Source organism: Neofelis nebulosa, chromosome 4 (assembly GCF_028018385.1).
Source record: "Neofelis nebulosa isolate mNeoNeb1 chromosome 4, mNeoNeb1.pri, whole genome shotgun sequence".
In the NCBI taxonomy this organism is placed as follows: domain Eukaryota; kingdom Metazoa; phylum Chordata; class Mammalia; order Carnivora; family Felidae; genus Neofelis; species Neofelis nebulosa.
In genome coordinates this window covers 19,653,515-19,672,149 of record NC_080785.1, presented here as the reverse complement: position 1 = coordinate 19,672,149, position 18,635 = coordinate 19,653,515, and the positions used below count along the sequence as shown (strand labels likewise).

Here is an 18,635-nt window from a genome sequence, read left to right as displayed (position 1 = left end):
GGCTGTGCTATCAACCACTTCTTTTAGCAAGTAAGGGCGATGCATTCCACACTTTAAAATTCATTTTGTCTTAGTAAGAGCCGCTTATTTCTTCCTTTCCAAACCGGGGAGATGAGGAATATTTCTCATTTCGTCTCTTACAGGAAATAGCTTCTCTCTAAAGGCCCCCTTTCCGCTGCTAATCACGATTAAAAAAAAAAAAAAAAAAGGCGAAGAGAACTCCGTGTGCTAAAACTGGGTGTCCACTTTGTGGGGCGACGTGTCTGTTTTCAGCATGGGAGAAAGGGTTTGACTAGACGACTTTAAACTCAGAAATTCTGTGATCCTGAATATTTCTCAGTTCTGCTTTCCTTTGTGGCCGTAGGCTAGCTAATTAAACGTTTCTCTGCCTTACCCTGTGCCCATGCATTTACCACTTTGAAAGCCATGAGAGGTGCTGTGAAGAATTATTACAGTCTGTCTTCCACAGCTACAGCACTTCAAAGTTCTTCGGGAAGAAGTGTATTGTATATAAATTTTATATGTGGGCATATTTTAAATAGGATATTGAGGTCCTATTTCAATACATTAAATTAGTATGGATATTATGTTAACTTCAGTGCAATTTTTTCTTTTCCTTTTCTGTTACACTTTCTGGAACTTTTTTTGAACTCTGAACAGTAGGAGATTTTGCTTAACTTAGGCAAATGGGGGTATGAGTATTTTCCCCTTCTTATTATGGAATTTCTCAAACATATATGAAAAAGGGGAATAGTTTAATGAGCCCCCCATGTATTATCACCCAGCTTTGTAGATTATCAACATTCTCTGAACATATTATAAAGAGCCACAGAATTAAACTAATGAATGCAAATCTTGCTCATTATTGAAGTAAAATGTTATGAAAGATAGGATGAAAATGAGCTCTTGCTATTAAATGTACCAGGAAACATATTGTAGATGGAAGAGAATGCTATAATTTAATTTTTCAGTTATGTACTTGTTAAAAGTATTGAGTTTATCAACTTTTTTTTTTTTTTTTTTTTTGGGACAGAGAGAGACATAGCATGAACGGGGGAGGGGCAGAGAGAGAGGGAGACACAGAATCGGAAACAGGCTCCAGGCTCCGAGCCATCAGCCCAGAGCCTGACGCGGGGCTCGAACTCACGGACCGCGAGATCGTGACCTGGCTGAAGTCGGACGCTTAACCGACTGCGCCACCCAGGCGCCCCAAAAGTATTGAGTTTAAAGATGGGCATTATATGGTATTAATTGAAACCTCAAAATTGTCTTTATGGGGGCGCCTGGGTGGCTCAGTCGGTTGAGCCTCCGACTTCGGCTCAGGTCATGATCTCATGGTTCGTGAGTTCGAGCCCCGCGTCGGGCTCTGTGCTGACAGCTCAGAGCCTGGGGCCTGCTTCCGATTCTGTGTCTCCCTCTCTCTCTGACCCTCCCCCGTTCATGGTCTGTCTGTCTCTGTCTCAAAGATAAATAAACATTAAAAAAAAAAAAATTTAAAAATTGTCTTTATGGTTCTCAAACTAAAAGTGTAATTTTACTGTGGCATGTTCTTTAAGGCTAGGGAACCCAAGGAATCGTATGTTGGAAAATGCTCACGAAAATGCAGACTACTGTTGCCACTGTAATGTGTTGTTATGGGGGCATGCGGGTTGGGAAAGGGGATCTTTGAATCTTGCTTTGTTTTACGCTCACTGTCTGGGAAGATGCCTATGTGTGAATCATTGAAGAACTAGGTTTATAGTTATCTATTACTGGATAACAAGCCACCCCCAGTGTAGTGGCCTGTAGAAATTTTATTAGCTAACAGTCTACAGGCTGAGCTGGGTTCAGCAGGGTGCTTTTGCTGCTGCTGCTGCTGCTGCTGCTCGCCCCATTCAGCTGGCAGGTTGGCTGGGGGCTGGGCTCAGCCTGGATGCTGGGATGGCTGGGATTTTCCTGTTTAGTCTTAGGGCCCCTCTCCGTGTGACGGCTTCTTCTCCATGTGACCTCTCCACACATTCTTTCCCAAACAGAGCGGGGTCCTTACATGGCAGTTTCCAAGACACAAGAGGAGATGTGGCCAGGCCTTCTCAATTCTTAAACTGGGCACTGACACCCTTCTGCTGTATTCTTTTGGTTAAGGCAAGTCAGAGGTCCAGCCTAGACTCAAGGGGAGGGACACAGCACAAGAGCATGAATAACTCAAGGCATGAATCGGACTACCACAGCCCTCGTGGTATGAAGTGATTATATTTAGAATGTTTCTGAAAACCAAGTATATGGGAGAGTCGCGCTATTCAGGTGGTTTCACGTGATGGCAATGAAAGATTTGCACTATATTTTGTTTCTGAAGATAAACATGGAGATATGCTGTCATTAGGCTTTAGGCGAACAGTGTTAAAAGCTTACACCACCTAGGTTTTTGCCTTTCCTACTGATCTGAACATTCATCTTTCATTAACTTTAGTGAAAATATTGCATTCTGAATCTTCCAGCTGAAAAACTGGGATTTCTTTCTGGGGTGTTTGCCTCTGTGTTCAGGGAAGTGTTTGGTAGAAATGGTGGAGGGCAAGGGAACAAGCACGGCTTGCTGACTTTCAGACATTTAGGCGGTATCGAGAATGAAAACTGGGCCTTGCACTTTTTCCTACTTGAAGCTTTTAAGGCACTGAATGTATTTTACCCATTTTAGAGCAATAACCAGATTGAGAAGATGACCGGTTTGGAGGAACTAAAAGCCTTGCAGGTCGTGGATCTGTCCCACAATCAGATCAGTAGCCTCCAGGGCTTAGAAAACCACGACTTCCTGGAAGTGATCAACCTCGAGGATAATAAGGTAATGTCACACTTGAACTGTCACAGTTTCAGTGTCTATGTGTCAGAGGACACATTAGGACCCGTTATTGGTTTCTCAAGGGGCTGTTACTTTAAATGCCGGCTTAGAAATGAAAAGATGCTCAGCGTCACTGCTCATCAGGGAAATACACATCAAAACCACACTGAGGTATCACCTCACGCCAGTCAGAGGGGCCAAAATGAACAAATCAGGAGACTGTAGATGCTGGACAGGATGTGGAGAAACGGGAACCCTCTTGCCCTGTTGGTGGGAATGCAAACTGGTGCAGCCGCTCTGGAAAGCAGTGTGGAGGTTCCTCAGAAAATTAAAAATAGACCTACCCTATGACCCAGCAATAGCACTGCTAGGAATTTACCCAAGGGATACAGGAGTACTGATGCATAGGGGCACTTGTACCCCAGTGTTTATAGCAGCACTCTCAACAATAGCCAAATTATGGAAAGAGCCTAAATGTCCATCAACTGATGAATGGATAAAGAAATTGTGGTTTACATACACAACAGAATACTACTTGGCAATGAGAAAGAATGAAATATGGCCTTTTGTAGCAACGTGGATGGAACTGGAGAGTGTGATGCTAAGTGAAATAAGTCAGGCAGAGAAAGACAGATACCGTATGTTTTCACTCTTATGTGGATCCTGAGAAACTTAACAGAAGACCATGGGGGAGGGGAAGGGGGAAAAAAAGAGAGGGAGGGAGCCAAGCCATAAGAGACTCTTAAAAACTGAGAACAAACTGAGGGTTGATGGGGGTGGGATGGAGGGGTAAGTGGGTGATAGGAATTGAGGAGGGCACCTGTTGGGATGAGCACTGGGTGTTGTATGGAAACCAATTTGACAATAAATTTCATATTAAAAAAAAAAGTTATTCTATAAAGTCTCCTGGAGCAGTAGTTGCAGGACTGTTTTGTTTGTTTGTAATAAATACAATTCTTAATTTTTGAAAATCTGATGATTCCTAATTACACTGTTTTAAAGGTTTAAGCTGCAACCAAGTGGACATGACTTTCTGAAGCAGAGGTGTTTGTGTAAAATTTTGTGTAGAAGGATGCCAGTGGGAATGTCTGAGATGTCAGAGCAGGGAAATTGGAGACAAGAGAGGAGCCTCAGGGGGCGCCTGGGTGGCTCAGTCGGTTGAGCGTCCCGTTTCAGGCCAGGTCATGATCTCGCAGTTTGTGGGTTCCGGCCCCGCATCAGGCTCTCTGCTGTCAGCGTGGAACCTGCTTTGGATCCTCTGTCTCCCTGCCCCTCCCCCGCTAGTGCTCTCTCTCTCTCAAAAATAAACAAACAACAACATCAACAAAAATTAAGGAGAAGAGCCTCAGGCTGGTGTTGCCCAGGCCTGTCATTTAAATAGAAGAGGCACAGGAAGTGAATTCCTATCTTCTGTTGGTAACAATAGTGTATGTTCCTAATCTGTAGGAGTTGAGGATTGGATTTACTCAAATTTCCATATCTGGCTGAACACCCACTTTATTTCACAGGTTATGTAAATTGGCTTTCACTCTTAATAGATTACACTTTATTTTCAGTAAAGCATTTGTGCTTGTAATCCCAGTATGTCTGACCACTTATGCGTTAAGGTCTATGAAACAATTTTATTCTTAACTGAGTACTTCATCATATTGTTTGGACAGACTTCCTAAGGAAGTTGAATGTTTATTTCTTCTTGAAAATGCAAACTTTGGCTGACCCTGGAAAGGACATTGTTCTTTCCTGGGGTGAGATGTGATGCTGTGGAGACGTTGCTGTCTTCAGGTGTGATAGTGCTTACCAGTTGTGTCTGATGAATTTGCATCACTTGTTACTTTAAACAGCAAGAAAAGGCCATCTTTAGGTCTGGGCAAAGGTGGATTTTTAATCACTGACAAAACTGTTCCTCCTTATTTTTACCTGATTTGTATATTAAACTGTTTGGTCACCTCCTAAAGTTAATTCCACTTTTGTTCACGATGCCGCATATCCTACGAAGTCAGCACAGTCTCTGTCTCGTACGGTTCTAGTATCTTTTCATGAACTTGCCGTGAAAATGACTCTCCCGTTATGTATGTCCAAGGAGTGTTACAAAGCTGGGATGCATTCATCGAATCCCAACTGAACGCATCTCAGACTTCGGGAAAAAGGAGTAATGGTTAATGGTAATAACAGTAATCCTGCAGTCATAAAATAATCTAGAGATACTTGTGGAGTACTTGTGCACAAGGCACTGTTCTAAGCACTTTTCGTATATAATCTCATGTAATCCTCATTATAACCCTATTGTTGTCACTATGTTACAGATGAAGAAACTGGGGCACAAAGAAGTTAAGTAACATGCCCAACGTTCTATATCTAGCAAATAGCAGAGCCAGGATGCAAATATAGAATAGTTTGAGTCCAGACTCAGTGTTCTCAACCCTGACAGATAATACAGCAAATGAAATGCTAACGTCCCTTCCTTCAGAAAAGCACGTGTTGCAGTGCTCTAGAAGGGGGCTTTCTGATAGAAATATAATTCAAGCCATAAAGGTGAGCCACACAAGCAATTTTGAATTTTCTAGTAGCCACACTAAAAAAGTAAGAAGAAACAGGTGAAAGTAATTTTAGTAATTTATGTTATTTAGCCCAGTTTTTCCAAAATATTATCGTGTCAGCATGTAATCTACGAAAAAAAAAAAAATCATCGATGAGACGTTTTATAACCCCTTGCTTCATACTAAGTTTTTGATATCGGGTGTGTATACTATACTCACAGTCCAGTCGAGTTCGTCCCAGCCATCTTCCAAGTGTTAAGTAGCCGCGTGTGGCTAGTAACTTCCATATTGGAAAGCGCTGGTCTAGAACGACCTCATGAATAAATATATTGTTCTCTTCTATTTCAAGAGACATTTCAAGTTACATTTGAAAAAGTTGAAGGAAAAAAGGGGGCATCATTTAGCGAGTAAAGGAGTTTATAATTTTCAAATGTTAGAGAGCCTCCCGTTAAAGAAAAATGGCCATGTGTCCCAAAGCGGGAAACCCTTTGGCAACGAAGGAGTCCGTAACAATAACACAATTCCCTGGCTCCCCACAGGCAGGTTGGGGAGCAACCAACAGTGCTTCGAAATGTTCTGTGAGCCTTCCAAAGATTTCCTCAGAGATTTCTCCAGGACTACTGAGAATACCATGTCAGGGATGGAAAATTTATCATTTGACAGAAACATAACATAGCTGTTGCTTCTCATATGATTCATTTGATGTTGTACCTTAACACTTTCATCAGTATTATTTACTTGGTTTTAGCTGCTAACACCTTGCTAAACCCTCACATGATCATTTCAACATCTCTTTTAACTTTCTTTGCCAGTGTTTATAATCAGCTGGTTACTTGGAGGACCCTTATCGCTCTCTCTAGTCCTTGTTAGATTTGATGTCATTTCTACCATTTAAAACTTATCCCCAAAATGTCAACTCTATTATAACCTCAGTCCTTTCTTCTAGAAGCAAGACATTGGTCTTGGAGTTACGTCGGGAATGCTGTTTTACTTCTCTGAGTCTTTGTGTCATTATTTCACAAGTCTATCTATCTACCTATGAAAAACCTGAACAGGTGGCTTTAGGTCTGGATGCTTGGATTTGGAAAGCATAGCCTAGAAGGCTATGGCCAAATGGGAATTAATTAAACTGCTTTCCCTTGGAATTCAAAGTTGTCAGGCTGTTAAGGGTGGGGAGTAACCAACAGGGCCGAGGAGAAGAGGGGCATCTGGAATCTGGGGATCAACCGAGCTATGGCATTCTTAGCAGCAGATGGGTGATGTTCCTTTAACAATAGAATCTTTCTGGCAATGTTTCACTTTAAGTCGTTTGGAGTGCTGTACCCTACACCTTCTGTAATGGTCTATGGCACACACAGCCTTGGGTCTTGGCATTTGAGAAGACATGAGGGTGGTTCTGCTCTGGGGTGAGGTCATTGAGAGAGGGAGGGCACATCAGGACCACCATGCACGTTGCTAATTCAGCATGTGTGGGAACAGGCTGCTGCATACTTGCTGTCCTGTGCCCTTAACAACCTCTTCCTAGGACCAGGGGGGAAGCTGGATCCCTGTCCTTTGACTCTCAAAAGACCAGGTGATCCCTGGTCTGACAGTTCAGTTATAATATAATTCTATGTAGTCCGTGATCATGGTGTTCATGTTGTTGGCAACCTTTCAAGATCTTTGCATGTCAATCACCGTAGATGTCACCATCATCTCAAGTGGGTGCACAGCGTTCGCATTATGGGACTGTACTGTGACTCATTTAATTGCATAATGATAGTGTTTTTAGGAATTTAGAAAATTTTGAACTTTTACTAAAAAAACGTTAGACTGAACGTTCTTGTATCTAATTTTTGCCTGTCTGATGATCTTCACTGTAAACCTCTTGAGGTGGGATAGCTGGTTCATGGCTTATGCACGTGAAACATATCAGCTTGCCTTTTTAAGAAGAACATGTCAATTTCCACTCCCATCAGCAGTGCGTGTTAAGTGCACGCGTTAGTGAGACACGTTCACTGCAGGAAAACATCTCCACCTAACATTTGTGTCGGGTCCAAGCATAAGAGCCGTGTGCTACGGGAAAATCAATCCAACTGTTCAACAGTTCTGACCGAGCAGGGTGAACCAGTTGTATTTTTCCACCTTCCTGAATGTCACAATATTTAGAAAATGATCCTGTTGTCTTGTAGATGATCCAGATGCCAATCTAATGGATCTAGTCATTGTATTGACAAGAGTTGTGGCCAATAGCATAACACTGCTGTCAGCAGATTAGTGTGTGCAGCTTCTGTATGGCAACTCGGATTTTACCTTTCGTATTATGTCTTTCAAAATGGCATCCTTTGAACATGGTGCCTATGTTTTTTCCCCCGACTTTGCTTTGGGAGTAGTTTAATTTTAGCATTTTGTGTTTGGAGAGCTCAGGAATTATTGGTGACTGCCTTTGGAGTGCTTTCACATACACGCAGAAATGGCTTGGGGAGAAATAGAAATGAAAATGTGATTATTAATTTTTTAAGTAATTTTTAAAGTTTAATGTTTACATTTGAAATAAAATTGGAATTATGCTAATTACAGGAAATTTAAGTAAAACTCTTTGTCTTTAGTGGGAAATTCAGGAATTCTGCAATCTGTGCTCTACTTTGGTCAAATTAAGGGATTGTCAAGCAATCCCTCACTTAAAAAAATTTTTTTTATCTTTATTTTTTATTTTTGAGAGAGAGAGAGAGAGAGAGAGAGAGAGAACAAGCAGGGGAGGAACAGAGAGAGAGGGAGACACAGAATCCGAAGCAGGCTCCAGGCTCCGAACTGTTAGCACAGAGCCCGACGTAGGGCTGGAACTCAAGAACTGTGAGTTCTTGACCTGAGCCAAAGTCGGACGCTCAACCAACTGAGCCATCCAAGTACCCCTCTCCTCTCACTTTTTAAAGTGGTGAAACGTAACCCACACAGAAAAGAGTATAAAACCTAAGGGTGCAGTTTAAACAAAAAATGTTAAGGTCAACACCCATGTCGAGAAATGTGTCTTACGGTTTTGTTTATATCTTTCCTTAAAATAACTCTCTCTTATTGGACAAATAATGGAGCTGGCTACATGTGCACATTCAGTAAGAAGGCTTCACCAGTCACAAACGGCCTAGCAGAGGCAGCCCTAGGGAGGGAGGGCTGGGGAGGAGTAGGGGTGAGGAGAACCAGGGAGCCCTTGCATGCATTTTTGGTACTGTTCCTCTGATTTTGCATACTCAGTGATTTCTGCCTTAGAATAAATAATGGCTGAGATGAGGAACAGCACACTATTCTTTAGCCAGAGAGGAAAAAAGAAAATGTGGCCCTGTGCGTTCACATTTAGTGAAGGGGCCTGCAGGAATTTTCTCGTTCTGCATTAGGAAATTGGATCGGCAACAGAGCAGTTTCTAAAGTAAGTTGAATTTAGAGGATCCATACTGGCTCTCTTACACTGTTTTATATTATTGGTTGTATACTTAGTCTCTTGATAATATTTTGTTTCTTTGATTACACAGATTGCTGAGCTGGGTGAGATAGATTACATTGAAAATCTACCTCTCCTTCGAGTTGTCAACTTTCTAAGAAATCCAGTTCAGGTAAGAGATATTTATATGGGGGTGGGGGGGTGGGGGGTGGGGTGAGGACCTTCCTGGAATTCTTCAAGAAGTACTTTTGATAAGGAACATCTGGAACGTGAATAGGCTGCATTTACCTTCATTCTCTGTCGCTCAGGAAACAGGAGGGTTTGGCAAAGTAGCAGCGGCTGTCAGTGACAGGGGAGCGTGGAGTTAGTTCCTTGCTTGCTGTGGTCACATGTGACTCATTCGGGCTGGTGATAAAAGGTTACAGGACAGAGCTACTAAGATTGGAGCAATGCCCTTTTGCACGATAGAGTGCACGATGCTGGAGGCATAGACAGGCTCCGGGCCCTGCTTTGTAACAGGGGCAAGAAGGTCTAAGATCAGATGCCTAAAGTAATTTGTCTGTATATAGTCGTGAAGTTGGTGGTGCCCTGAAATGATTATAGGACGAAATGCTATATTTCCTAGGGATTCTTCCCCTCTGGTATTCAAAGTTCCACTGCTATTTTCCAAGCCCCTCTCTTTCATCAGTGGATCCTCCCTCCTGGCTCTCTGGCTCTCTTTGTCCCTCTTTGTCCATTTGTCCTTCATTCCACTTGGCTGCCTCTACCCTTTACTGAGCTTTCCAGAGACTGTTGAATTTGTATGTATCTTCTGAGTACCTTCCTGTTTGTGTGTATCATGCTGAACATGTCTAGACAGGCAAAAAATAAAAATGAAACAAAAGCAAAAATGAAAATGAAAAATAATATTAAAAAGTAAATTCACTCGTTGGTATGGGAATAGTGGCAGGCAACCTAAAAGCGTCTCTGGTTAAGAAACAAGCAGGACTTACAGAGTGGCCATCAAGCCCCAGTTTCAGAGGCACGGGGAGTATTTTTTTTTTTTTAATTTTTTTTTTCAACGTTTTTAATTTATTTTTGGGACAGAGAGAGACAGAGCATGAACGGGGGAGGGGCAGAGAGAGAGGGAGACACAGAATCGGAAATAGGCTCCAGGCTCCGAGCCATCAGCCCAGAGCCCGACGCGGGGCTCGAACTCACAGACCGCGAGATCGTGACCTGGCTGAAGTCGGACGCTTAACCGACTGCGCCACCCAGGCGCCCCGGCATGGGGAGTATTTGTTCGTGTGCATAAATCAACACCACAAACCCTTTCACACACATTAACTCACTTATATACACAGCCCTCCCACTCCCAGCTCACACATTGAAGGACAGAAAAGATACCTTTGTAGATTCATTTCATGTGCATTCTTATCTATGAAATGCGTGACCCACAAATATCTTTCGCTTCAAAGATGTAGCTTCTTGATACTAAACTTTAATTATGTTTTAAAAGCCAGATAATCCTGACACAGCAGATGGTTGGGAATAATAAGGAATTTGTTCTATAAATACTATTATTTATGATTGCCAAACAAAATAATAACAAATGATATAAATTAATTCAAAATAATACTAAGTAAATGACAAAGTGATCATAAGTAACGTTCATCACTTGCAATAACGAAACTCCCTGGAGTTAGAAGATAGGGTTTGAATCTCCGGCCGTGAAATCTGTGATGAAACGCTTCACCACTCTGAGGCTTAGTTAGTTTGTTTCTGGCTAGAAATGGAGGTGATCATACCTGTCCTGCTTATGTCACAGGGAGATTGATGAGATGGCACGTTTGAAGAGCTTTGTAAGCTATAGGGCACGGTCTGCATTTAATAAGGGGACTGGTAAGCGTGAAGCTATAGACACCTTGAGGGATACGTGTGTGTGTGTGTGTGTGTGTGTGTGTGTGTGTGTGTGTGTGTGTGTGTGGAGGGTGGGGTAGCAGCCCAAAGACCTACTCGGGAGAGCAGTGTGCTGGTGCTAACTCATGTGGTAAAGGCAGGCGACTGAATATTCCTCTTGATATTTTAAATAGGAAAAGTCTGAATATTGGTTGTTCGTGATTTTTATGCTCCTACAATTAACAGAATTAGATCAGAAGAAAATTAAAGTGGAAGAAAAGGTACGTAATCATGTCATTCTTTGTGTTTATGAGGCTCTGCTACCCACTGCAGGATCAATGTCAGCGGTAAATGGCACACGTAATGATACGTGAATTGACTGTTGATTTAGGGAGTGGTTCCTTACTCTCTTGTTTCACCCCCTGCAAAGCTGTGAGCATCAGCGCAGCTGTGGCCAGGGCCCTGCCATTGCAGTGAGTAGATTGGCGGAGGGGGCAGACGCTGTGCCCCGCGTGTGCGCGTGGCTGCGTGATGGCCGTCTCTTAATTTGGATAACTGTCGTCTTTGGAGAGTGTGTGATTCTGTGTTGCTCTAAACAGTCACTTAATGATGAAATTTATTCTATACTGCTGCGTATAATCAAAAGGTACTCAAATGAGTCACGTCCTGATATTTTAAACCCTTAATTCTGCCCTTTAAAATCATGATCCCCCTGGACACGCAGTTCCAGAGTAACCAGACCTTAAATGCTATGCACCTGCCTCCCTGCCACCGTACCTGGGGTGGTACTTTGTCATGCTTTAGTGACTGGTGACAGCTGAAATCTGCACTAATGAGGGATTTCTTACACTAAATGCAAATCTGAGATGAGAATGAAAATAGGTATAAATATGTAGAGGGGCAGATATTCCATTTCATAAGTGCCTTTCTGAAATCGCGGTTAAAAATAGTTAGGGATGCTAGTTGTATCATTATTCTCAAACTCAGAGGCACTTACTAGATTTTCCCTGTAACGTTTTGCAAAGGGAATGCAGTTGGAAAGTATGCATTAAGTAGAGGTGTGGTACATGAGGCTAATGTATTTTGAGGGTGACAAGGACCAGAGCATAGAGACGTGTACGTTATAAGGGGGAAAGACCCCTATCTTTGAACAGAGGACGCTTTCTGAAAGAAGAGGAGATCTGGGTAGAATTTGAGATCTTTGAGGTAGTTCTTGATGAGATGGCATGAGAAAAAAACATCCCTGCAGTATCCACGACCTGGAATCTAGAACTATGTATTTCATTCCTGCAACTCGCACTAAAAGTGTAATCTCAGGCTTTAGAGATTTTGTTTTCGTTTTCTCCCCTCCCAAACCAGGAAGCATAAAGAAGTAGGGAACTCAAAGACTCCAGCTCCTTATTTTATTTTATTTTATTTTATTTTATTTTATTTTATTTTATTTTATTTTATTTTATTTTATTTTTAAATGTTTATCTATTTTTTGTATTTTGAGAGAGAGAAAGAATGAACAAGTGAGGGAGGGGCAGCGAGGGTAAAGAGAAAATCCCAAGCAGGCTGTCAGAGCAGAGCCTGACGCGGGACTTGAACCCACAAACCACGAGACCATGCCCTGAACTGAAACCAAGTGCTGGACACTCAACCGACTGAGCCAGCCAGGCGCCTCTGATTTCATATTTGAAAATAATTGTCATTATTTAGACTTTAGGAAAGTTAGAGTAGACGTGAAGACTGAGCACAAAGGTCCGTGAGCATGAGTTATTTTCCATATCTGGTTGCATGTCTAGAATGTTTTGTTAAAATCTGAGACTTGTCTTCTTTTTAGACATGTATGTTTTTCCTCTTGCATTTCTAATTCTGGAAAAGGTTGCGGCAGTGAATAGGTACAACCCTCCCCCAGAAGTGGTCGCAGCCCAGGATCACCTGACCCATGTCCTCAACAGCGTGATGCAGCCACAGAGGATCTTTGACAGGTATTCGTTTGGGGTCCCCGGGGTAAAACTCAGGGCGGAAAGCTCAGGACAACGTCCTCGTCTGCCTTAGCCCTCCGTTCTGTGACTCACCCCTTTCTCATCTCCGAGGGAAGGGTCTTTATTTGGCTGACTCAGAGTGATGGTCATCATATGCTTGAGTACGGGGTTCGCTCATCGGTGTCGTCCCAAGTGTGCGGAAGGGTACATTCGTCTTCCCTTTCTCAGCTAGCCCCTTGAATGGCGGCTGGCCTAGGACAGAGGACCGTGAAACGAGATGTTTCAAAATGTGTCCCCTTTCCTGCCGTCGGACAGAACCACAGACCTTTGTGTCATGAAAAGAGAATCGTGCCGATTTCTATCCGCTGTGAATTTTTCCTTAGCTATGAGTGAATGAATGCTAGATACGCCTGTCAGAGAACATCCGTGAATGCAGATTATTGGAGGGTCCATCGAAGGAAGCCGGCTAGCTGAGGGGAAACCTGCGATAGACTTAATACTGACTCCACTGTACTTGTGAGTCACCCAGCTTGCTAGAGCACATGAACAGATCTCTCACCTCTGAGTTCAAAGACAGATTTGCCACAGTTTCTCTGTTTCTTTTTAAACAGTCTGTTGGAGCAGCTGGTCATTTATGCTATAAGTACATTGTAGAAATTCTGTCAATACCCGAAGGCATTTAAAAAATACTCGTAACAATCTCTTCGTTATAAATGGCTTCTCTTCTTTATGTGGTATTTGCTTCTCTACTTCACGTGGTTGGTTTCCCACAGAGAGCACGATGTTTTATTTTGCATCCAGGACATGAGTTTTTACATGTAATTTAATAATATAGACATTGACAGTTTTATATATTTATGGTAGCCCTCTAGGTGAAATGATTTATCATTTATTTGCATACATCTGGAAAGGCGCATTTGATTTAAAAGAAGGGCATTTATGTCTTCATTGTATTTCTTTCCTAGTTTATGAGATTGCTAGTTGTTTCCTGCTTTCGGGTACATTTATATAAAAATATGTATCAAAGAAATTTACACCACTGTCTGAAAAACACGTATTTCTTCATCATTTCTGGCTTTCGAATAGACAAGAGCAAATGGCCAAGCAGCCCCAGATGCTCCAGAATGGAGCGGAGTTCACTGTGACAAACTCATGGAGACAGGGGCAGGCCTACCGTTGCCCTTCCCAGGCTGGGCCAGTAGGGAACCCTAACTCTTGACCTTAGGACTTTTACACTGCATTATTGGGGAGCCACTGTCCCTTCCCCTGGCATGACTGGGGTGAGGATGCAACCTTGAAGTTACCTGGCAGAATCTTGACTAGCCTTGTAGTCGCTGATGGCTTTCTTGCTCTCTGCTACGACAAAGGTCTCCAGGCTCGTGTTGTACAAGCCCTGTCCAAACTCCGCAATCAACCACTTCTCCCAGAAGCCCTGGTTTGTTTTAGTGAGAAAAGGTACTTCTCAGTCACAATCTGGGTGGCTAGAGGTAATCACTGCTACTGAGTTGCCCGTTGTTAGGCTTTTTAGCGGACAGATCTAGGAAGGTGTTCTTTCTTTCTTTCCTTCCTTCCTTCCTTCCATCTTCCTTCCTTCTTCCTTCCATCTTCCTTCCTTGTTCCTTCCATCTTCCTCCCTTCCTTCCTTCCTCCTTCCTTCCTCCTTCCTTCCTTGTTCCTTCCATCTTCGTTCCATCTTCCTCCTTCCTTCCTCCTTCCTTCCTCCTTCCTTCCTTCATCTACCCATCTATGCATCCGCCTATTGGTGTATTCTATCTATCCTGTTTATCTATTTATATGTCTCTACGTCTATTCACTCTGCTTATATCTAGTCTATATCGAACTAGATCTATCTGTATCTGTTTACAGATAGATGACAAATATCTCTTGAATTCCTACTGATACAATCCAATTTCAAGATGATTGTTGATTGAGCTTTTTTTCAAAAAATTTTTAAATGTTTTATTTATTTTTGAAAGGGAGAGAGACAGAGCGTGAGCAAGGGAGGAGCACAGAGAGAGGGAGACACAGAATTTGAAGCAGGCTTCGGGCTCCTCACTGTCAACACAGAGCCCAACGTGGGGCTCAAACTCACGAACCGCAAGATCATAACCTGAGCCAAAAGACGCTTAACCAACTGAGCCACCCAGGCGCCCCTGATTGAACTTTTACTTATCCTCTCTCCTCTCTATTACATCTGTATCATCCTTTCCTCCCAAGCCAGAGACACAATAGGAAGATGGATTGAGAATAGCCCGTAATTACTTTTTGAAAATCCCCTATCGCAGCACAGCAGTATCAGTGTTAATCCTACCACCAGTGCGATTACTGAAAACATTGAAATCATACTTCACTTCACCTATAATCTTCCCATCACCCCCCCCATTTGTTTTGTGGTAAAGTATATATAACAAAATTTGCCATTTTAGCTATTTTAGAGTTACAGTTGAGCGGCATGAATTGTATTCACACTATTGTGCAACCATTACCTCTGCCTATTTCCAGAACTTTTTCATCTCCCCAGACAGAAGCTATAACCACTAAGCAGTAGCTGCCCGCTGCCTGCTACCCCCAGTCCCCGGAGACTTCATATCTATTTTCTAGCCTTATGAATTTGCCTACTGTATATATTTTATGTAAGTGTCAATCACCTGCTTTAAAAATAGTGTACCGTATTTATATTGTCAGAACGTATATCAATCACACCCCATACTTCCTCCTTTGCTGTCATTTGGTCTCAGGTGTATGGATAACCGCATGTATATTGCTCACTGCCAGTCCTTATTTTGAGGTCTCCTCCCGCATTTGGTCTTGTGAAGCTTGTTCTCCAGTAGACTCCTTAGGATGCGCTATGGGATGGATCGGTATCCCTTGAACTCTTGCATGTTGATAATATTCTCTGCCCTTCATACTTGAAAGTCATTTTTGCTATGTTTAAAGTCCATGGCTCACACTATTTTCCTTGAATATATTAAAGATGTTACGCTTTTTTGGGGGGATGCAAAACAGCCATCAAAATCTGATACACGGTGTTCTTTCCCTTGTAAGTCAGGTATTCTCTTTTTCTAGCTGAATAGGTTTCTTTTTCTTTAAAGTTTGATCATGTACTAGACTGGGTCTTAGTGTTATTCGTTACTGGTCATTTTGGGCTAATACTCCCAGGTATGCTATGTATTTTTTCAATGTATAGTTTTGTAATTATTATTACTATTTTTTATTTCAGGAGAGTATTCATGAATTAAGTCTTTAATATTTTTTCTGTTCCTCTGCTTTGGTTTTCTCTTTTAGGAAGAAGATATCCTTTGCCTATATTCAGTATTTGTCACTTTTTCAATTTTTTTCCCTTTGATCATTAACAAAAATTTTACCTTAAGGTCATTTTAGATTCACATGATTTTGTAAGAGATAATACAGAGAAATTCTGTATGTTTCCCCCAATGGTGGTATCTTGCCTAGCTATAGTAGAATATCAAAACCAGGAAATTGACATCGATGCAGTCCACGAATCTGATCACATTTCACCAGCTTTGCGTTGACTCGTGTGTTCATTTAGTTCTGTGCAATTTTATCACCTGTGTAGATCATATGAGCATCAGTAAGGACGAGTTTTGTCACAAGGGTCCCTGTCCTTCCCTTCTAGAGCCTTAGCCACCTCCCTACTCATCTCCCCCCAACCCCTGGCAACCGGTGGCCTATTCTCCATCTCTGTACTGTTGTCATTTCAGGAATGTTATACAAATAGAATCATGTAGTATATAACCTTTTGAGACTGGCTTTTTAAAAAATTTTTTACTTAGCCTTATTTTCTGGAGATTCATCCAAGTTCTTGGATATATCAGTAGTTCAGCCCTTTTTATTGTTGAGTCATATTCCTTGCATGGATGTACCATAGTGAGTTTAGCCATTCCATCTCTTGAAAAACGTGGGGTGATTCCATTTTGGGACTATTACAAATCCAGGTATTATGACCGTTGATGTACAGATTTTTGTTCACGTAGTTTCAGCCTGCTTGCTTTGCAGTGGATGCCCCTGGCTCTTTTGGGGTTCCCTTTCTTTCAGGCCTGTCATTTGCTGCCCTTTTGCCCCCCTGCACAGATTCCAGCACTGTGCAAGGTTTGTGGGTTTGTGGTGCATGGAGATACTTCCTCATCGGGTTTTGTTATACATGTCAGCCATTAGTGTTTGCTCTCAGCTTTTTTCTGTTTTTTCTGTGGATGTTCAGAGACACTGAAAAATTATGCTGCCACCACTTCCATTCTTCTTCATAGAATCCACACCTCAGCCTTATATTTTTAAAGTAGATTTTATTCTGTATTTCTATAGTTGTGGCACGAGTGGAATTCATACACTTCAGCCCAGCTGGTAGCCGGAGATTTTCTTCCTTATTCTAGTCTTTCAGGCCCAGAAGCCATGCCCAGATTCCTGTATTAGCTCTTACCTATTAGCTGCGAACTTTGAGCAAGTTATCCTCTCTGGACTTCTGTTTCTTCATGTGTGCAGCAGGGATAATGATAGAAATATCTTCATTATCATCCTGTAATAATTACATGAAGGTAATGTATGTAGGACTCCTAGAATAGTGCCTGGCACATAGTGATTGCTCAGGTCAGTTTTAATTGTTAACATTTTCATTGCATATCTGTGTTCTAATTCAGTAGGTATGGGTGTTAAACTTCTCACAGAACTTTCGTTTTTAAGTTCTTGAGGAAATACTTTTATCAACCAAGAAGTAATGCATCTTACCATATTTTTTCCTTTTAAAAATGTTGTTCAAAGGGTGCCTGGGTGGCTCAGTTGGTTAGGCATCTGACTTCCACTCAGGTCATGATCTCCCGGTTCGTGGGTTCGAGCCCCGCATTGGGCTCTGTGCTGACAGCTCAGAGCCTAGAGCCTGCTTCAGATTCTGTGTCTCCCTCCCTGCCACATCCCTTGCTCATCCCCATCTCAAAAATAAATATCATTGGGGCACCCGGGTGGCTCAGTTGGTTAAGTATCCGACTTTGGCTCAGGTCATGATCTCACGGTTTGTGGGTTCGAGCCCCACGTCAGGCTCTGCACCGATCATGCAAAGCCTAGAGGCTGCTTCACATTCTTTGTCTCTCTCTGCCCCACCCCTGCTTGTGCCTTCTCTCTCTCTCTCTCTCTCTCTCTCTCTCAAAAATAAATAAATAGACATATAAAAAAAATAAAGACCATTAAAAAAAATGTTCAAGTAAACTGACATACATTTGGATTTTGTTTGTTATCTACGCTGTGAATGCTATTTTGGGCATATTATCATCAACTTGCTCGGGAAAGTAGGACGAGGCTTCTCTCCAGTGCCTGCGTGCAGCAAGGGCTCAGTCATTGACTTTAGTGTGACTGTGGTGTAGACCCCGCCCCCTGGGTATGTATCCGACTGGCCCAGGCCCTCACCCACTGACTGCCTGTGTTCCAGCACTCTTCCTCGCCTGGACGCCCCTTATCCCATGCTGGTGCTGGCCGGTCCTGAAGCCTGTGGCAAACGAGAGCTCGCTCACCGCCTCTGCAGACAGCTCAGCACTTACTTCAGATATGGGTGAGTTTGTTCGTGGGCTGGTAAGGCTGTGAAATGGTAATGTTCATTGGCTGGTAAGGCTTTTGCTCATTTCGGCTGTTAATTTTAAGCGAGCTCCGAAAGGTCCATAGGAGGCGTATCAGCTTCTTGGCCGTTGATTACACCGCCATACACCCTGCATCTTCAATTCCCCAGATGCTTAACTTCATTCCCTGGCAGCCGAAATCACTCTCCAACGTTCGAAAACACACGTGTTGTTGGTGAAGCCTGGTGGTGTTGGAACACGGGCTCATCCTGTTACCACGTGACGTGACCGCGCGGCTCGGGATCGGCGCCGCCAGGTGTGTGGGCTGGTGTGTGTACCTGGGACCGCCGCTCCCACCCTCTGCCGTCCACTTGCTTCCCTCCCCACGGATCTTCCTCTTTGTTTTTTTTTTTTCTTCCTCTTTGTTTTTTTTTGTTTTTTTTTTTTTAATTTTTTTTTAACCTTTAT

At 42.6% G+C, this 18,635-nt stretch overlaps 1 protein-coding gene across 4 annotated transcripts in view; it reads left to right on the top strand.

The window, feature by feature from the left end:
- The window catches only part of LRGUK (leucine rich repeats and guanylate kinase domain containing), a 109,292-nt gene that overhangs the window by 29,792 nt on the left and 60,865 nt on the right, over positions 1-18,635 (top strand). For 3 of the 4 annotated variants that reach the window (XM_058724242.1, XM_058724243.1, XM_058724239.1), the window contains exons 7-11: positions 2,672-2,815; positions 8,853-8,933; positions 10,834-10,920; positions 12,506-12,612; positions 18,044-18,163. In XM_058724242.1, coding sequence (XP_058580225.1) covers positions 2,672-2,815; positions 8,853-8,933; positions 10,834-10,920; positions 12,506-12,612; positions 18,044-18,163 — 539 coding nt within the window. The remainder of the gene's footprint in view (positions 1-2,671; positions 2,816-8,852; positions 8,934-10,833; positions 10,921-12,505; positions 12,613-18,043; positions 18,164-18,635) is intronic. The other variant, XM_058724240.1, reaches the window with a different exon arrangement.